The sequence below is a fragment of the Lasioglossum baleicum genome, chromosome 11 (assembly GCF_051020765.1).
Source record: "Lasioglossum baleicum chromosome 11, iyLasBale1, whole genome shotgun sequence".
In the NCBI taxonomy this organism is placed as follows: Eukaryota; Metazoa; Arthropoda; class Insecta; order Hymenoptera; family Halictidae; genus Lasioglossum; species Lasioglossum baleicum.
In genome coordinates this window covers 5,213,573-5,234,154 of record NC_134939.1, presented here as the reverse complement: position 1 = coordinate 5,234,154, position 20,582 = coordinate 5,213,573, and the positions used below count along the sequence as shown (strand labels likewise).

Sequence of the window (20,582 nt, the reverse complement as noted above, 5' to 3'; positions counted from 1 at the left end):
TTTTTCTTCACATTCGAACTACCCATTAGTTCACATATTTCTTGCGTACAAATTTTTCATACTGTTTTTAGAACCTATAACATATACGTATACTGAAGATATAGTGCTTTATATAGGTACATAATATTATTTATAATATAATAGATAGTAGTATGTATAATATACAGGATGTCTCAGCTGAAGGAGGCCACCTAAATGTCTCCTTTATTTCTAATGGTACAAAAAATATTTATGACATAATTTAAATGGTATCGAAGGAGAAATATCATAAAAGAACAATTTCTTTTGTCCAGTTATTTTTTCATAGTTTTTTCAGGGTCATCGTTACTTTTTTATCGGGGAAACTTTTCTTTTATTCTGCCTTATAGCGGCTGAAAAAATACAATTGAACATGCTTAAGTCATTAACAAGATGGAATAAAAAAAAATTTTCCTGATAAAAGTTAACGATGACCTTGAAAGAACTATGAAAAAATAACCGGACAAAAAAGAATTGTTCTTCTATGATATTCCTCCTTCGATACCATTTAAATTATGCCATAAATATTTTTTTTGGGCCATTAAGAATAAAGGAGATATTTAGATAGCCTCCTTCAGCTGTGACACCCTGTATAATATTTTAAATTAAACAGTAGGTAAACTATACACGCATTAATATTAATATACGTTAAGTGGCATGTTGGACACACACTAGTGACACTAATTTCTGATTAGGTTGGGTTCATTTTCATCTTGACACATTCGAATGAATCGACTTTATAAACATTGACTTTCTAGTTTCTATTAATTATATCAATTTGATTTCGCGAGAATTTTAGTGATTGGCAATCGACACTTAACGCGTTATCTCTGTGAATCTTCAAAGTCCCCGTGGTTAAAGAGATCATGCGTGGTTAATGCGACCGTGCAGAAGCCGTTTCGATCTAGAAGATCGAATCGACTTTCTACACCGGAACAGATACTGAAAACGAACCCTTTCTATATACGAAGGATACTTAGACTAATCTAGCAATCAATCTTGGGGCAGACACGGCCAGAAGCTAACAGCTGCTTTCAGGAGAGTCGGTGACATCATTGAAAAAGGAAGATCACTCCCTTGCAGCATCCCATTTGAAGTAAACGACTGCGTAGCCATGATTTTCCCACCCTTGGATACCACCTTGTCAGTCTCGCACAGCTGCTTACCTTTAATCGCTAGCTCACTCTTATCGAACCCGTCGAACATTGTTTATTCTTTCCCGAGATGAATCAGTGATTCGAGTCATTACTAAACTGCAGATTGTATGCATTTATAATAAAGATGGAGAGTAAAATTTAAAAGTATCCATGTATTACTTTCAACTCATTCGTTTTATAAATTAAATGATGCGTTAACACCATGCCGTACAATTTTCTTCATGGTTGCGATTCTTAGAGCTTCCTTAATTGTCTCTAATAGTTTCTTAACAGAGAAAGAAAATTTATACTCCCTCTGTCCCGTAATAATAGTAGCAAGTGAATATTTAAACGGGAATTATTGGTGAATGCAGCTGTAAGTTATGTTGTAGCGCAAAATTGCGAAGCCTTCAATCGAAATCAATGTTTCATGACATCTGTCATTTGTTTTGACACATCTTTCAATTTTTAGATTAACATAATTATTACGAATTATAACTATTTTTCTAATTTCATCCACTGTTCAACTGTTTTGTTCAGGTTGAATATCAACTCATTGTAAAAGGAAGATGAAAAAAAACAAGTTATGCTGGAAGCAATGAAGAACGGTGACTCCAATAATTTTAAGCCAAGGGATCCTACCTACAAGTTTAAAATGCAGTAACGAAATTATTGAAAAATTCAGAAACTATCTGAACACTCAAAATAATAATTAGAATTAATATTTTTAATTTATTGTTTAATGTAATCTAGTTTTTTGATAATAAATGTTGCGTTCTATATTTATTTTCTTTTGCTACTATTATTATGGGACAAATTAAATTCATCAACTGCTACTATTTTTATGGGACAGAAGGAGTATTTATGAAATGTGTACGTTAATGCTTAAATATTAGAAAAAGGGAATTTTATTCCAACTTCAAATAAAATTGAAGAATTAATGTTATTCGATATTATATGGCAACTTCTATTGAAACTTTCCGCATGAAATAGTAGAAAGATATTTATTGTATTCTAATTCAAAGAAAAATTTTCGTAGCTGACATTTTATTAAGGAAGTAATCGCATTGTGAACATTAATTGGAGTTTTATGCTATATTACAGGATTGTGTGTATGTATACACAAGTATCAAATAAATATAGGTAAAATATACTTAGGAAAATAGTGGAACGGTACCGAACACGTACCTTCGTCGGTAAAGTGTAATTTACACGATATTTGCAGTCACACATTCGCTTTTATTACTTGTTTGGAAAGCTTGAACCCCATATCACGGTGACCCGAAGGACCTGTCTGGTCAGCGTCGGATTATACGCTCGTGTCTCACGGGTCAAGATCATCCTACGACCATTAGTCGAGCCCGTCACCTCATAATCCGTCGACATGTGACCCGAACTGACCGGAAGGTAACCCACCGGGCATATACAACGAAGAAACACGTCGTTAAATTCCTGTTTTACTACTTCATGACGACCTAATTACTCGACCACCGATGTATCCTGTCGACGACGTGTGTCAATATGTGCAAGTTACGTGTCAAATATACAATTACGATATGCCAATACATGTCGGTATGTATCAACATACGCAAGATGCTCTGAACATTGCAATATTGGCGTCTAAATATCATAATTAACAATTACACAGATAATTGGTGACGTTTATTGTTCAAAACGTGAGTTCGACACCGCGTGATACATTACAAGGATTGTCGCTCTTTTTTGTTTAACAATTTCGCCAAAATTTCATTGATTTTTGGATCCAGCTTAACCCAAAGAGTGTACTTTTCTAATAACGATATTTCAACGTCTACATCTTCACGTAATATTTTCTCAATCTGCAAACAATAGCAAATTAGCTAAGAATTCTTTTAATTCCTCATTAATTCTTATAAAGCTTCAACATTACAGCGTGATTCTACACCTCAGGATCGGCGAAGATCTGTTAAAGAACTTTTGTATAAGTTGACCTTGACAGATTTTTCAAGGCTTTCTGAAATTTGCACAAATCTGAACAAGAAATTCTGCTGACCGAGAGGAACGAACTTGTGAGAGGTACCATGGGTAAAAAATGAACAGTTCTCTTGAAAATTGACGTTAAAGTTCAAATAACATATAAACTTACTTGATTCAGAATTTCTGGGTCAATTCTGGATCAAGTAAGTTTAGGTTAGATTATCTCAACTCATTCCTTGTTGTTCTGGCATCTCTTCAATCTGAAAATCTGGCGAATTAGACAAGAAAAGTTGAAGATATTTCAACTTTCTGAAAGGAATTCTTGGATACTATGCTCCTTTTAAATTCTTCAATCGTTTCTGCTCACGAAATATTAGAATGTCCCAAAAGTTTCTTTCGGAATGTGTTCCTTTAATATTGCTAAATAAATATTAGGTTGTCCCAAAAGTTGGTTTTCGATTCATGCACATAATGCAAATTCATGTTAGGAAGTACTAAAACATTAACGTAACGACTATCGCACTGTTTGTATTTATTTAGCAACATTAAAGGAACACATTCCGAAAGAAACTTTTCGGACAACCTAATACACCATTTGATATTCCAGTTTTCGATCAACACACCTTCAACGCTCTAATAAAATTCAACTGGTAATAACCGTGTTCCCATGTACATCTTATTCCCCATTGTCCTGCTATCTCGATCAGAAAATCCTGCAAATTAGACGTGTAGGGTTGGAAAGAGCTAAAGTTTCTGAAACGCCTGCTTATCGATCAAAAACCGGAACCAGTAGCGGCACAATAATCGTTACCTGTATATCTTCCGGCGGCATAATCATCCCGTCATTAGCCACTGTGATCGCCTGGTAATCCGTTGACACATGACACATGACCCTGCTTGACCAAGACGAGTGTCCAGTCTGGCTGACCAGTTGGTCGCGAGCGTGCCTATCCCGTTTCGAAAGACGACCTGTTTCTCGATCTTGGAAACCTTTCACCCTTCTAACGAGTTGTCCACGCGATCGCGGATGACCTATGACGGACCCTGACCCGTGAAGAACGACCGTTGACAAAGTTTCCACCTTTCCGGGCCACGTCAACCACTTCATCGTCGGCTACCAGTCGAACCGGTGATTCGAGAATAGCGTTGTTACAATTCCGTCGTGGAATCCTGTTCGACAGCAACCTGCGGATGCGGAGCGCGTGCTGGTCACCGATCGTGATCCACTCGAACACGAAATAAGATCGTTCGGTTAGGTCCGCGGTAGTTTCCGGTTCGGTGGACGACTCCGCTGTGTGACCGGTTCGTGAATCCTGCCGATTATTCGTGTCCCTCGACTTCTGTGACCCGGGCTCCCACGGGGATGACCCCGGCTAGGATGACGAGCGACGTCCTCTTAACTCCTCCGAGTAACCGCCTCTATCGACCGGTGTATCTTGAATTACGCGAGGCCATCAAAATTTGCGATCAAAGATACGGAGATTAGAGTAGTTTGATGGCTTATTCGGATCGCTAATGCTCCTACGACACAGGTATCCGCGATTCGAGATCTTCCTGCTAAATTTAGGTATGTATCGTGTTACGATTTTTGCCAAAAATTTGGAAAATTCCAAGTGGCCTACTATTTTATAATATATTATATTTATGTATATGTATGTTAGGAAGTATTAGATGATTGCATAAGTTCGTGCCCGATTTGAAAATAAAATTCAATGGTTAAATTTTAAAGAATACAACTTTGTTAATCAATTATACATATAGTCACCATTCTTTTCTGATTGTAGAAAATTTGACCATTTTTTAATTTTAATTTAACCAATCTTTAACCAATCTTTAACCAATCTTTAACCAATCTTTAACCAATCTTTAACCAATCTTTAACCAAATCTTTAAAAAACCATTGAATTTTATTTTCAAATCGTACACGAACTTATGCAATCATAGACTAATAAGTAGGGTTATAATGGAAATTAAATAAGTTAGTCAGTAAGTGAAATGTAGGAAACAATAAACTACAAAAAGTTAAGAAATTTAATAATAATAATAAAGTTAAAGTGCTCACTTGTATTTGCAAAATCTGTTATACCAAAATTAAAGCAATTTATTCAGTGAAACAAAGACAAATTTAGTTATATAAATTAAATAAGTAAAGTAAGTAAGTAATAATAGAGCAGAAAATAGAGTAAACAAGTAAATAAAATAAATAAAGCATAGTAAAGGAAATAAGTAAATAAAAATAACAAAGCATAGTGAAGTAATTACAGAAAATAAAATATAAATAAAGTATAGTGAGTAAGTAACATAAATAAGGCATAAAAGATTTTTAATGTTAATTACTCTCCTAAAAAATCTCCTAATTTTTAAGTTTGAGAAACCAAACGGTTACCTAAATAAAAGTGGCATGCCAGCAAACGTGTAAATAATTATGCAATTTCCTGCGGTGCAACATAATATTTAAAATGTTTAATTCATATATCATTTTGATATTTGGTATTCGATGTGTACTTCCAATTACTACCGGCTTCGGCGGTTATGATCGAGCAATTTAAACGTGATTATCAATTTACTCTTGCATTCCCAACCGTTTTAGTTACTAAATTGTCCGAAATCCACGCCCATTATGAAATCCTGAAATTCCTGTGGATTTTCCCATAGGTATACGTTACCGGTATTTGCATAGGTTTTGGCGTCCGGGTCGACATCCCGTGGAAAAGTAAATCGTCCATTCGAGCTCGGTAAGATTCGCTTTGACAAGCGATTCCGGAGACCATCGGATCGTGATGGCCACTGTGATACTAATACTAGTCCTACATGTGTTGATACTATCTGAATTAATACGGTTACTAAAACTGCTGGTGTATGAGTGCGATCCCCAAATAGAACCGCCACTTTTCGAACTAGCTTCATAAAGATCATTCATGAAGATAGTATTTTCACATTAAAAACTTTGTATAAATTATTTCATTTTCGTTTTTGTTACATTACTGTATAATTGTTAGATCATCTACTCATCTATTTGGTAGCTCCATCTTCATATTATTATAAAAATGATACTAAAAATGTTTGCACAATAAATGAACTATACTGTAAAACAATTTTCTTCAATATGTTTGTCTTATTTAAGTTTGTGGTGATTGCAAATATTATCCATGGTGCAGAAAAGAAGATTTTACTCGATGTTCAATTCTCTACGACTTCCTCTGTATATAAATTATAAAATAAAATGCAGCAGTCTATTTATTTAATAGCACCTGATATTTTAACAATATTAATAGACAAAAAATTTAGACATATCACTGTACTTAATATTTCAGTAATGTTGATCTAGGAGGATAATTTAGACATCAATTCTATGACGACTTTAGTGTACTTGTATGTTAACAACATTAATGAATGAACAATTTAGATGTGTACGTACTATTGTAATAATGTTAATGAGATGACGATTTGGACAATAGTGAACTTCATACTGTAACGATGTTAATAAAAGAACAATTTTTACATTAATGTGAGAACAAGATACATCGTTAACCATGATTGAAAAAAAGACTATCCCTACCCTGGATTTCCTCTTCAATATGCTTTATCAAGAACCGGGTGAAAATAATCTCGGCGTGGATTCGAAGACCGTTTCCATTCCTCTCAAAGGGTTTCGTATAGTCGGGCCAGGGTACGTGTCGTGATTTTCCTTTCTTTTTTCTTCGGGGGTTGAAATCCGTGAAACGATATCCTAATGGGGACCGTGACAGGGACCTGTTCGGTGGTCAGAGGTCCAGATGACGAACCGGAAATCGAGTCAGAAGGGTCAGTACGCGAGTTAGTGGACGCCACTGTAAATCTGGTTCTAGAACGACTCAATTCTCCTCGACGGCCGACCTTTGCTCCCAGGATATGAAAGATCGATTCTTCGCAACGAATAAAAAGGATGTGGAACCTCCACCTGTTTCGCCATGAATATTTACGACGTATTCTACAATTACTCAAAAAAACTCGTTATACACGTCACGAAAAAGTTTAAAGAAACGTGTAACATCAGAAGGTGTTGTTCTTTCTTCAAATTACAGATGAAATTACGTTGAAATAGTCTGCTTCATTTCTCTCTCTCTCTCTCTCTCTCTCTCTCTCTCTCTGCAGTGCAAAATATATTTTTCTAACAATATTAGTGAGAACAAAAACATAATGTTCACAGCTGTACTGTCTTTTAATGTAACCTACAAATCTGAATATTTTACAATTACTAAAAAAATTCATTGTACATGTCACGAAAAAGTTAAAAAAAACGTGTAACGTTACAGGGTGTCGTCCTTTCTTGAAATTACAAATATTTCAAACGAAACAGCAATTTGTAGCGCAGATCAAAATTTATGTTCCTGACAATGGTCATATCAGTGAGAACAAAAACATTAAACCATGTTCACAGCTGTAATGTCTTCTTAATGTAACCTATAAATCTGAATATTTTCAATTAACATCTCCAGTGTTATATGTATCGATGCATACTCTAGTATAGATCTATACTCTTTCGAAATCGACAAAGTTAAAACTTCACGTAAAACTCGTGTAAACTTTATGTAAGCTCACGTAAAGCATATAACTCTCGAAGGAGTTCTTGGCTGGTAAAAGGAAAATAGAGTTTACAGATGAATTTGTCGATTTTGTGGTAGCCATGAGTAAATCCATTAAAAGTCTTTACGTATACACTTTAATTTTACATATTGTCGAACCAACTTCTTCATTAAATTTGAAGCAGTTATGTCATTTTCGTCCTGAAGGATAAATTTCTATTTCACTCGAGTTTGTTGCAATTCAGGTAGAAAATTTTTATTTTGCAAATGTAATACTGACGTATCTATGATTGATTTCAAATAAACCATTGTGGTAACTAGAGACCCTAACGTTAACGAAACCTTTATAAATATGCAACGTTGGAAAACCAGCTATGTATTTTCAAAGTTCCTAATGAAAATAGCTGATGATTTGAACAACTTCCAAAAAGTTAGAATTTAGACGGAAAATTAGTGACTCCGGGTCAAAATGAGCCCAGTCCCGAGGGTTACGTCTACGACCGCGAACTACCACAGCAAACAAAGAAAAAACCAGCTCTGTGATTCACTAACTACAATTCCGTATTTTTCAGTGAAAAGAGGGAAGAATACCGAGCGATCTAGAACGAGAGGAAAAAGGGGGGAGTGGGGCATTCATGCGTCCGTTTAAGGATTGCGGATCAACGTACCAAAAGGGGCACGGGAGAAGATTTCAGCGTGGCACGATTCTGAACATGCTTCTCGAATCATTCAGGTAAAGATGAGCCGGCGAATCGTTTCTGTTGTCAGTCTTCCTGTCTTCGGAACAATGGCGTCCCGTCGTCGTCTCGTATTCTTCTGCCCAATATTTCTCTGGAAGCCGGCGGCGGCGCTGCGCGGCTGAACCACAGATGGAAAGAGATAGACGGTCACGCACCGGATCTATAATACAAGCGACGGAAAATATCTGGTGAGATGGTTCCCCGGAAAGAATATACGTACCGTGCATGTATCCCTAACCGTTTCCCGTTCGCGAACTTATCTGGCCGAAAGAAGGGGTGCAATGGAGCAGTACTATAGCACCTTCAGTGGATCGAGAGCCGAATGGTGCTTGACGAAACACCGAGAAACACAGGTACGAGGGGTGAAACGAGAAGTAGACTGCGGTATCCGGCACAGAAAGGGTGACACGTTGCACGGATGCTGTGGGAATGTTCTCACAGTGCTGAAGAGATCACCTGTAGCCATTTGGGGCAGCTCTCCCTTCGAGAAACGAATGCCTTACCCCCAGCAAGATCGGTGTCATCTGCCGTCGGCAGAACCGATCCGCAGCCCGATCGTTTCCGTTCTAACTAGACGACTCATCGAGCACGCAGATGCTCACGGAACTGTTTCCGTTCTGTCGCGATTGTTATTACCAGACTGCGCGGATCTTTATGAAAAATATAAAATGTTCGCATTGATTGCAGGACACAGGAGCTAAATAAAAATTGTATTCTTCTTTCAATTATTCTATTAAGCTGAAACAAATACATTGGTGTCCGTGATTATTTTTAACATGTCCATTGCTTTAAATTGTACGTGCCCATTTTTGTCATAAATGCATAATCCCTAGTCTAGGGATCACAGTCCGGGATAAAAAGATAGGTTTAGGTTCTTGGTGTTAAATATTATTTCTACGTTGTATACGACATCAATAATGTTCCAGAACTTCGGAATAACAATTGCATGTAATAATTAGACTGCGGATTTTTATGCATTCATGAAATAGTGAACGATTAGAAAAGTCTAAGAATATTGTTAGGATGTTTTCAATGTAAAAAATCTATTAGGGATGAAGTGAATTTTTGTGTAACTTCTGCTCCCCACAATCGTTGCAAAATATTTTTATTTTGAGGATTATATACGCCCCATATAATTATAGAGACAACGAAAAATCTAATACAAAGAGCTCTGTATCATAGAAAGACGGATATTAGGTTTATTAGTGGCAAAATGAATATTCAGAAAGATTTAGACATTATTATTATAGAATGTTTTCGAAGATTGGATAGTTTCGTAATTGTATAAATGTTACTCTCCTGTATACACTCATATAAGAACGATTCTGAACTTCCTCCAATTTCGCAATTTATTACTGTTTAAAGTTGTTGGAGTAGCAACGTTCAACTGCACTGGAAAACTTTTCTATGGCACTGTTCAAATTGTAGACACATGAAGTGCTATGCTGTCGATAAGACTTCGATTAATTGCAAGACTTCCACTTTCTGTCTGTATCCAGTTGAAATAGTACCATTCGGGATTGTACAGCGAAATTTAATTAAACTGCAGATTGCGCCAGAATTTCTAACAGAACTATTTGACAGTTTCTTACGAGTAACAACGAAACATCTTCTTGCAAATTAACATATTTCGTATATCATTAATGAACGTTTTTTTTTTATCATATTTTCAGAGCAATTAAGTTTAAGAAAGTAATAGAAATACCACTAAACATTAAAATGTTGGTGAGCTACTGTAACTATTTTAATTACATCCTCTTCAAATAATAAAATATCCATTTTCCAATATATTGTCCACAATGTTCCTTCTCGTTGATAATAATGTATATATTTGTAATTTTATAATGTGTTATATATAAACAGACAGCGAATTTTTTGCAGTTATGACAAAAATGAGTACAATTTAAAACAGGAAAAAGATTAGAAGAATTTAAAAGCACTGTTACATCATTTTCAACATATTGAATATATTAAGAAAGAAAATAAATTTCTATTTCACTCCAGTTTTGTTGGGATTCAGATAAAAAAATTTTTATTTTGCATAAAAATTCGCTGTTCAGTTATGAAGCATACAAACATACATAACATAATAAATGAAGTAAATAATAATTCATGCCATATACATATACAGAGAAATTATTTGAATTTAGCTTGAGACTGAATACGCCAATGGTTTGCGGGGTGTTTCACACTACTAAGAACAAAATAGTAGCTGTGACAAAAATAAAAGCAGATTGTTTAAACGATTCACTGTATTTTATAATTGGAATGCTGCTTTCCTTTGATAATTCCGAAGTAAAATAAATCAGCCAGCAGCGATCTACTAATCTTGGAGCCGATGGTATCGAAAAAAGATCATTCTCAGTGGGGTCTATTCTCACCATACGGGATCCGCGCGAAACGTATCGTCGATAGGAGATAACCGACCTCCCGTGTTTTCTCTCGGGCCAAAGAGCATGGGAGCACCCCTCGGCGCGAGGTTGTATCCCTTTTAATTTTAATTTCCTACCGAAATCCCTTCTTTATAAGCGCACAGAGGCCAGTCAATGACTGTCAGACGAGCGGAGAAAAATGCGAGCAACGGGGATAACGACGGAAGAGGGAAGAGGAGGGAGACAGCAGACAAGGGAATGAGGAGAGGCAAAGGCAGCCTCCGGTTTTTCACGCACATCATCCCTTTTACATTTTAATTTCTCCCCTTTCGCGTCGGCCTTTCAAAGCTTCCTCTTCTCTCGCTCTATTCTTCTCTCTCTCTCTCTCTCGCTCCCCCCAACCACCCTCTCTCTCTTTCTCGCTTACTTTCTCCCTCTCCTCCATCGCTCTGTTCCATCCCTTCTTCGACTAGGTGGCATCCCTTTAACATTATAATGTTCCCTCAGTGCGGGCCTCTTTCTCTAGAACTCGCTGTCTCTCTTTCTTACGAGCTTTTCCACCCCTTCGTTATGGTGTAACGTACCGATTTATGGGTTACCGAGCGAATCCTAAGGAAATGTTATGCCACCGACCCAGAATCGATGCCACGGAACCGTTGGTAACGTTCCGCCCCGGATGTGCAACCGCTGCGTTTACTTAATTTCCGGGGATTTCCGGGGAAACCGTTTAACCGAGATTAAATTATCAACAAAAGTAATTGGCCCGTGCCGAACGTTGCGTCATGTAACGCACGGTATTCTGCCTCCCAGAAGAATTAGTTACCTGCTCCCTTGATGGCTAATTTGACGGTAATGAACGGTTCGTGTGTTACGTTGTCACACAAGTCGGTGCACAGCTGAAATATTTCTACGTAAAATTGGTGAAATTTAAAATTCGTTATATTTGAACGGAAACAAAACAGTGTTGGTTTATTGAAATTAACAGAAACTATAGCTGGAGTGGGAATCGAACTGGTTTCTTTTATATGTAATTAATATGTTCTTATTAATAATAAAAATATTATTAAACTTACCGTATCAGTGACGTCATCATCACAACGGTGGTAGTATTTGTGAGTTCGGTTTTCTTTCTATTCAGCATCTAGAATATTATACAAGACACATTTTAGCTATACAATATATTAATTTTGGCATTCAAAATTTCAGATTACATTTTTTCTACTTTCAGGAAAAAATAGAATGAGAACGAAGAATATACTAACTAAATTTATGAAATTTATAACTGCAACATGAACGATAGAAACGAATACTGTAAATTCAACTAAAAAGAACTGTTAATTATCCTTAGACAAAGTTTAGATCTCAAGAAATTCATCTTATTTGTAATATATTCAAATAAAATAAATTTTATCATGATTTGTAGAATGCAAAATAATTAAAGTAGATATCCACTATGATAAATCTATACTTTCCGGTTTCGGTTTTATTAATTAAATTATATTATTAAATTAAATTAATTTATTATTAAATTAAATTATTATTAAATTATTATAGTATTTCTGGAATTTGGCACTGAACGTGTCAATGAGTTAATAGAAATATTTACGCACTACAAATACAGTGATATGTCAAGATTAACTTCGTTTTTTTAAATGGGATGCTATATTTTTTATGTTTAATAATTACCGATAAATTTCACTTTGTTTCTATCAGGTCGTTGCATATGAAATGTCCGATTTTGAACAGTAACGTTAAACAATCGCAACTATTTCTTATTGATCAAAGAATCACACGTTTCTTCATTGTATGCTTCATTTACAAGATTGTCATCTCTATTTTGTAGTTCTTTTTACTATCAACAAATAGTGCGTTGTTAATCGCAAGTGACTAGAGCCACATAAAGAGTTTATTCTTACTTTAATTATTTTAATAAGCTGAGAAAGATACATAGATTCGAATTCTTAAATCATTGTAACCTTTTTACTGTTTCAAATTGCACCCACTCATTTTTGCCATAAAATACACAGTCTATAAAAGAGCACGCGACAATCGCACTGATTGATGTTGAAATCAAATCTATTTAAAACGAAATTTATATGTGTAAATTAAAATTGGAGATAGAATCGTAAGCTTTGTACCTCAAAGTGACATACAATGAACCTGTCAACTGTAATAGTATCTCTTGATCAAAACGCATTGCAACATTTGCATTCTAAAATCGGACATTTCATATGCAACAACCTATAGAATGTAATCTGCGCTTAATATCAAATTGGAGATTCGATAGCAACTGTACCAGCATAATCAGCGTTTACCTTATTTCGCAGACGAGTGCCAATACTCAACATCGGCTAAAACAGGAGGGAACAGATGAGGTTCCTAAAAACTGGCAATGGTAATCCAGCGTATTCTCGCATGTCGTTGACTGGTAGCCTGCGAGCATCATTCACCCCAATTTCGATTATCGGTGACAGGAATCTAGAACAGGGGCCGGAAGTCACGGAATCGGAGGTCGGGACACGGTGTTTCCAGAAAACCTGCCACGTAGCCGGCGAACGAAACGGTTGGGAACTCTCGCACGTTCCCCGTGGCCCATTCTAGCCTAGGATTATCGAATGCCTGGGGATTTTGTATCGATCAGTGAAAGACTTTGTGAGAAGCGCGAATGTGTGCCGAACGAGGGCCGGCATACATTAACGGCACCGGGGCGGAAATTGGATTAAACCGGCGGAATTATTCGCGAGGATTTTGCATACACCTCATGAGGCGAGGCCGGGGACGATTCACAATCGCGAGCGGCAACCGGCACAATGCGAGTCTCTCTCTTTTGTCGCGCGACGCAACAGAAGTATTTCTCCTCTTTCAGCGTGCCTGGGGGTATTCCCGTCGATACCATCCACGACGACGACGCGACGCGACGAGTCTTTCTAAAGCCGAAATCAACGGTTAAGAATATTATCCGGTTCACCGTGCGCTCAAGCTATGTAGATTTCCGTCGCGTCGTTTATTGCGTTGATCGCGGCATTGTGCGTGCACGAGGAAAGTAAAAAGGGTGACCGCTTCCTCGAAAACCGGAGAACCCGTTGTCGTTCGATGTCGGCTGTAAAGTGACGCACAATGTACGAACAAATTCTGGATACTTTCGGAATGACGCGTGTCAACCTACTCTGACTCTGGTACAATAGGCGTTCGATTAACCGGATTGATCAGGTTGCAGGGTAATCAAGTTTTTGGGACAATTGTTGGCTTGAATACGCGCGATGAGAATGATGCACAGCTAGAGAGAAAAGATAGGATGGCCTGATTATTTGGTATATGAGGGGGTCCGTGCAAGAGGAAGCTAAACAAAATATTTTTGTCAATTCTGCTACTGCATAGTGTCTAATTATTATCCCACAATTTATACCTGTATTGCGGAATTCCTGCCTCTTCTATGTATGAGATTGTCTGTTAAACTTATATTTCTTCCGTGCAAGAGGGAGCTATGCCACACTGAAGTTTTACCTGATGCAGCACTAACGTTTGCAACACGAATAAACTGAAATTTATCATGAATTGTGTGTGTAGAATTCAGAAGGGTTAATAGCGTCCACTATGACCAATTTTAGGTTTCTATTTTGTGGGAATATTTAGGGTTGATAGTAGTCAACACACTAATAATCAACATGATGACGACGATCAAGAACACGACTATAAATCTTTTACTTAGTAACAACAATATTTTACCTTATAAAGAAAGAGGATAAATGCAAACATTATATTTGGTGATGAATTAGTTAATTGAAACATTTTGCGATATCAAAAGGTTCGAATATTCGAATCGTAATTTTCGCGAGAGCAAAGTTATCCAGGATCAACGTGTCAATGAGAAATCTGAATGACTTATTTAGCATACGCAACATAAGTTTTCGTGATTCCTTTATTGTAAAAGTTCTCGTGGGACGCGCGGACAGGATTATTGCAGGGGCCACGTGCAAGGACGAAGGGCGAAGAAGAAGGAAACGATTGAAAGTTCACTCGACGTGTCTCCGGTGCGAATCTTCGGATTAAGACGAGCTGACGAGGCACGTGCTAGATCTCCTGAATACCGGCGCTATTGGAACTCGAGTGACCATTGGTCATTGTCGCAGGAGGGAACACAAAAGGAAAAGAACCGGTTACCTCCTGCCAAGAAGAACCGGGGCACGTGCTGCCAAACGTGGTCCAGAGATTGTTTTAAACGAGCTGATCCTGAAAACACCCTGGTCATACAGAGTAACACCTGTTCCTTAGCGAAGACCCAGTCCGGTTCTTCGGACGTTAGAAACACAGAAATTAATTGTGACGACACTCGACGATTGGCCGCATCAACCCTTGTCCCTCCCTTCTATCCAGCTCACACCATTTTTTTGTACACAATTGACGTTGCAGCATTGTTTGTAAAAAAACAATTTGTCTTGCACATGGTTTTGTAATTACACTTTTGAATGATCTGAACGATTTTCTTTTTATGTAGGAAATATTGATAGAAATTTACGTATACATGTGTGAATTTTAAAGTGTGCTAAGGATTAGAATATGTTTATAAAAGCAATGCCTAACCTTCCAGTGCACAGTGTACAGTGTCGTAGACTTTCCCACAATATTATTAATTAGTAGACTGCTGATGTTTATGCAATTACCAATTTTTATAGACGAATTTTAAAAAAGTAGAATAGAATAAAATCCTATTGGGTTGGCAAATAAGTTCGTTCGGTTTTTTAGAGTGGAATAAATCACAAAAACCAAACGAACTTATTTGCCAACCCAATATTTTTCATGGAAACAGCCTTTGTAGATCTGAAACAAATAAAAGGCGTACTGAATTCTATCGAATTTATATTATAGCATTTTTTGGAAATCTTCATAACCCATAAATGCATAAACATCCGCAGTCTATTAATTAGACTCTTTCACGTGTTTCATAACAATTTTCAAATTCCAGATAGCAAGTACCATGGAACCTCGCTAGTAGCACGTAATCCTCGTTCGTTGCACACTACCGACCCCCACCAGGAGGTGTTCAAGGTTCCGGAACTTATACTGAAGATCTACATAGAAACAAAAGAAGATTGGCACTTCGAATCGCTACGATTGGGCACCTCTTTCGACGTACGACCTCGATTCTTGCACGCGTGTCGGTCCCGTCTCGTGCAACGAGCGAGCACGTACTGTAGTAATGCATGAAACTGTGCTTGATATTCTGGCCCGATGTAATAACATTTGTAACGTTCATCGAGGTCAGCACGGAGGTGGATTAACCTAAAGGGTTAGTCACACCTATAGAAATTGTAAAATTGTTTCCTCGAAAACTGGACTGAACACGAGGAATCTACACGTGTCATCTGCTTCTTCATAAAGTGTCATATTCGAGTACAGATGGCACGCTTCGCACCTGGCGCGTGCACACAAAACTGAGGAATCAAAAATGTCGAGGACATCGTGAGTGTTCGTCGGCAGATAAGGGTAACACAACCCTGTCCCGTTTCAATCAAGCGTATTCGGTGGTCACACGAAAAGTCTTTCTGGGGGGAGGCCCTCGTCAAAGCTCGCGACGCGAAAAATCCGTTGGCCGCGGGCGCCTGGAAATTCCTATAATTTGCATATTATCCGTTACGACAGTTGCTCGCTTTTTCCTCGCCGCGCGCGTTACGTGGAGAAGCTTTGTAAGCTTCTTTCTCTCTTCTTTCGTTTTTTTTTTGTTGGTCATCAGAGTCGGCCTGGTCCGTTGGCTGGCCGCGATTCGCTACATATTCTCAAAGGGCGTCCAACGTACCCCCGTCATCCCTGTCGTTTGACCGCGAGCAGTTCTTCTGACAAGCACGTGCTCTCTGGCCCCAAGAAACGTACACGCGTAGAGTTGTAGAGGAGAGGAGAGACTAGAAGAAGGAGAGGAGAGACTAGAGGAAGGAGAGAGCCGTATAAGTCCGTCGAACAGTGGCCTGTAACGAGCGTACGCGTTTTACCTGCATACAATAGAAAATTTCTGGCCAGCGGCCCGTGTGCCGTGTCGACCTGCCAGCTGAAATCGGATAGGATTGGGCAACGCCCAGATTGTGACCTGTGGTCCTCGCCGAAAACACCTCTTCGTGGAGTGGTGTGGTGTGGCCACAGTGTGCCACGGTAGAAGGGGTAGCACGGAATTCAATTCCGTCCTGGACGATGACGACGCCGGATGCGAATTCACCTTCTTTCAGCCCGGCCCGGCCCGAACCCGGACGGCTCCGGGATCTTCTCCCGGACTGCACGTGCTCCTTTACGACATGGTATCTGGAATCCTTCCTGTCGAATGGCGCTCCTAACGGCGATTCATGGATATTACGCCCCCGATGCCCTTTGCTCTATTACGCTAATGATTGTTCGCGACAGAAGATTAGGGCTGACAGCTGCGACGTTCGATCGCCGATCCGAGTTAATTGATTGCGCGCCGGGACTCATGATTTTATTCGACCGACCACGGATTATATTCGGATTCGATTGGGAACGTGAGTACTGTCGGGGACAGAATGGTAGGACAACATATTCATTTGTTAATTTTTATCCGGTAGATTACGTAAACCGAAATTCTTGTACGTACGTCGTTTTACACTGTTTTTGTTTAGTTGACAAGAGAGAATTTGTTTGGAAAAATGTAAATTTTTAGGCCAAATTATCGGGACAAAATGATAGTGAATGTGTTTAGAAAGTGGAATGTGCAGGGTGTAAATTGATATCGACAGGGTCCAAATTAATTTCAAGATCAAAAGGATAAAAAGTGCGAAAGAAAACACGGGTCAAAACTGCACTGTTCTCTTAAAAGATTATGAAAAAGTTTTTTCATTATCAAACTGATCTTATTCATATTATATTTTCGATATATTTCACGCTCGTAGAAATAATATAGGAAAATATTTAATTTTTGGACATCGCGTGGTGTCGGAATGATGAAAATCTCATTTTCTAATATTTTATGGCATAACTCCACCTGGCAGTAGAATTCCTGCAGAAAATGACGGTGTCTGTACATATAATTGATTAACAAACCTATTATTTTAAAATGTACTTGTATTTTAAATCGACTACGAACTTCTACAATAATCTATTTCATTTTATGTTATCTTTCATAATGATTACAGGCGGTATGTTTTGTACAATCTGCGTCTGTTTTAATTTTCATTCGATATGAACCTTATTTTCGACGCAAAGTAAGACGTGTTCCGTGTAGTAATATTTTTTAATAGCACCGAATTATCACGATTAACGGTAAATGGAATTTCCGTAATGGGTCCACGTAATTAATAAAGTTCAATGCCGTTTTTGACACGGAGGAAGGTTCGGTTACATTCTCGGCGATTATGAGGCTCGGTTTTGCTGTTCGCTTCCAACCTTCGAATACCCTGATTCTCCCGGTTATAGGACCGCTTCACCGTAAACTTTCGCTATAGCCGAACTTCCAAACTCCTTTCCCGGAGCACCAATCCTGTCCATGCTGGCCGAGCAGCACGTTACTAGATATTCCTTCAAGTATTTTCCACGCGAGGCGATAGTAAAGTCGGTGGACGGCGTAATATCATTCCTTTTACACCGTATTCACGTTACAGATACCGATTTACCCGTACGAAATAACAAAATCAAAACAAAATTAAAACGAACACATTATTTCCACCACTCTTCTCATCGCGTACCTCAAATCATTTTTCTTGTGTCACAATAATAGATTATAAAGTTTTGCGTAAAGATCCGCAGTGTATTTATTAACCATCTTGACAGCGTAACCTGCTTTATTTATCAATTTGTTAAAACACATTCCTGAATTTTTCTATTGTTCCTAACGCGGCGGAACTGCATTTCATTAATTCGCCAGAAACTGAGTAAAATTGAATGATGATTTTGATTTTCTGCGTTAAAATTGACACCGACTACGCTGTCAGAGAGTAACACATATCGACCTTTCGCGTAAACTGCCAAACAATCAACTCCAAAAAATCAAAATTAGTCATTGTAATAAAAGCAGCAGGGCTAAAGCGTATCACAGGGATTACTCCTTGAACAATATTACTTTTTAGAGAGATAGACGAAGGATTGTGTCGGCTACATACGAAATCAAAGTGTTATTGTTCTTAGATTCGTTTGATTCGAGAGTCATTCGTTTGGCACAAATCACAAACTACTCTGATACAAGTAATAATAGTCCGAGTTAGGTTTATACCGTCAAGTCTCTCAGAACAGGGTTAATTTGTGTTATGACAAAACCGAGTTAAGGGAAACTCAGAACTGTATAATACAAATTAGGCGAATGTGGAGAGTTGTATAAGTTGATCAAGTTATTCTATATCGAAAACATGTTATAAAAAAATAATGATTAGAAAAATCAGAGAATTTCCGGTACGATATTCGTAAAAGTTCCGAATCTGTTCGACTAAGATTCGAATATACTTGCAAGTATTATTTCCGTTTACTAAAATACTTGTAAAAGGTTCGAAACTGTCTGGCATAGGTGCGAGTATACTTAGGAGTACTATTTCTGTTTTTCGAAGTAATTATAGAGAGTACGAATTCAATCAATCAAAGTTCGAACCTGTTTGCGAGGTACTTGATCCATCCCTAGTTATAAGCACATTGCGTTGTATCGAAACTGTGTTTTCAGAGTAAGTACCGTGTTATAAGAGAGTCGAATATAATTTTAGTGTCTAATATTAACACTAAACCTACAACTGCCGGTCAAATGACCGGTTTTATATTTTTCGTCTTAGAATTATTCAAATTATCAAGTTGCTTATATGTAAATTGATTGCAAAAATTTAAAATGAAATTAAAAATTGCACGAAATCTAAGCAAATAGAGCCTTGTCACTTTTGTAAGCTAAAACATTTTAATCGTTTTTAGTGCTCGGTAGGTTTAGTGTTAATCATGTGGTCGAATACCATTCAAATATTTTTGAAATGATCACTAGACTGCGGATTTTATGCATTTATGACAAAAATGGGTAAGCACAATTCAAAGCAGTGGACATATTAAAAAGAATTAAAGACATCGGCGTATTGGTTTCAGCTTAATCAGATAATTAAAAGACGAAAGAAATTTTTATTTCACTCCTGTGTATTGCAATCAATTCAAACATTTTTTATTTTGCATAAAGATTCGCAGTCTGATGATCACAGTCCAATATACAAATGAATGTAAAATAAGATTAAGGAAGACTTTTGCAGTCTTGAAAATATCCGATTTAATTCACTTTCGCGTTCACCTGTACCCGCCTCGCTCTGAAACTAATAGGAGCTGCGAGATCGTGCAAGTGTGAATGGATGTAGTGACCACAAGCCCGAAACCGCAGCTCAAGCTCCTCTAGGATGACCCTACTTTAATACTACTCGGCACGGAAAGAAAACTACAAGCACGGGAGGCATGCTCCCCAATTAATCAGGATTAGCCGAAGAACCGACCTTTAACATCGCACTGTCCACTGTTCGCGTGATGGCCATCAGTCATCCAGAGGGTCCTCGTTCTCTCTCTGTCGTCGTACCTCGTGCATCCCTCTCCTTCGGTGACCACGGTCACCTCGCGAGGACCTTATAGGCTGTCCAATCATTACGGTGTCATTAACTTTGACGACCGTGTAATCGTGACGGGCAACGGGTCAAAGGGTGGGCAACGTACCTCTGGCCAACCCTAGGTCACGTTGCCGAGGTCACGGATCCACGTGGACAGACCTCCGGATCATCGAAACCCTTCGAAATTAATTGACCCATCTTAGAAGATCGGATCGAGCCGAGGAAAGTTCGAATGTCGACCGAAGTA

General features: G+C 38.0%; 1 protein-coding gene across 3 annotated transcripts in view; it reads right to left on the bottom strand.

The window, feature by feature from the left end:
• Positions 1-569: 569 nt before the first annotated feature.
• Positions 570-20,582, bottom strand: part of LOC143213335 (uncharacterized) — a 74,066-nt gene continuing 54,053 nt past the window's right edge. The window contains exons 2-3 of one of the 3 annotated variants that reach the window (XR_013009951.1): positions 11,861-20,582; positions 570-8,575 (exon numbers count right to left, since the gene is read on the bottom strand). The exon at positions 11,861-20,582 is cut by the window's right edge and continues 18,222 nt beyond it. Coding sequence is in view for 1 of the 3 variants with exons in the window: in XM_076433083.1 (XP_076289198.1) it covers positions 3,725-3,823; positions 3,922-4,218 (396 nt within the window). In the remaining 2 variants the exon portion in view is untranslated. The other 2 variants (XM_076433083.1, XM_076433085.1) reach the window with 2 other exon arrangements.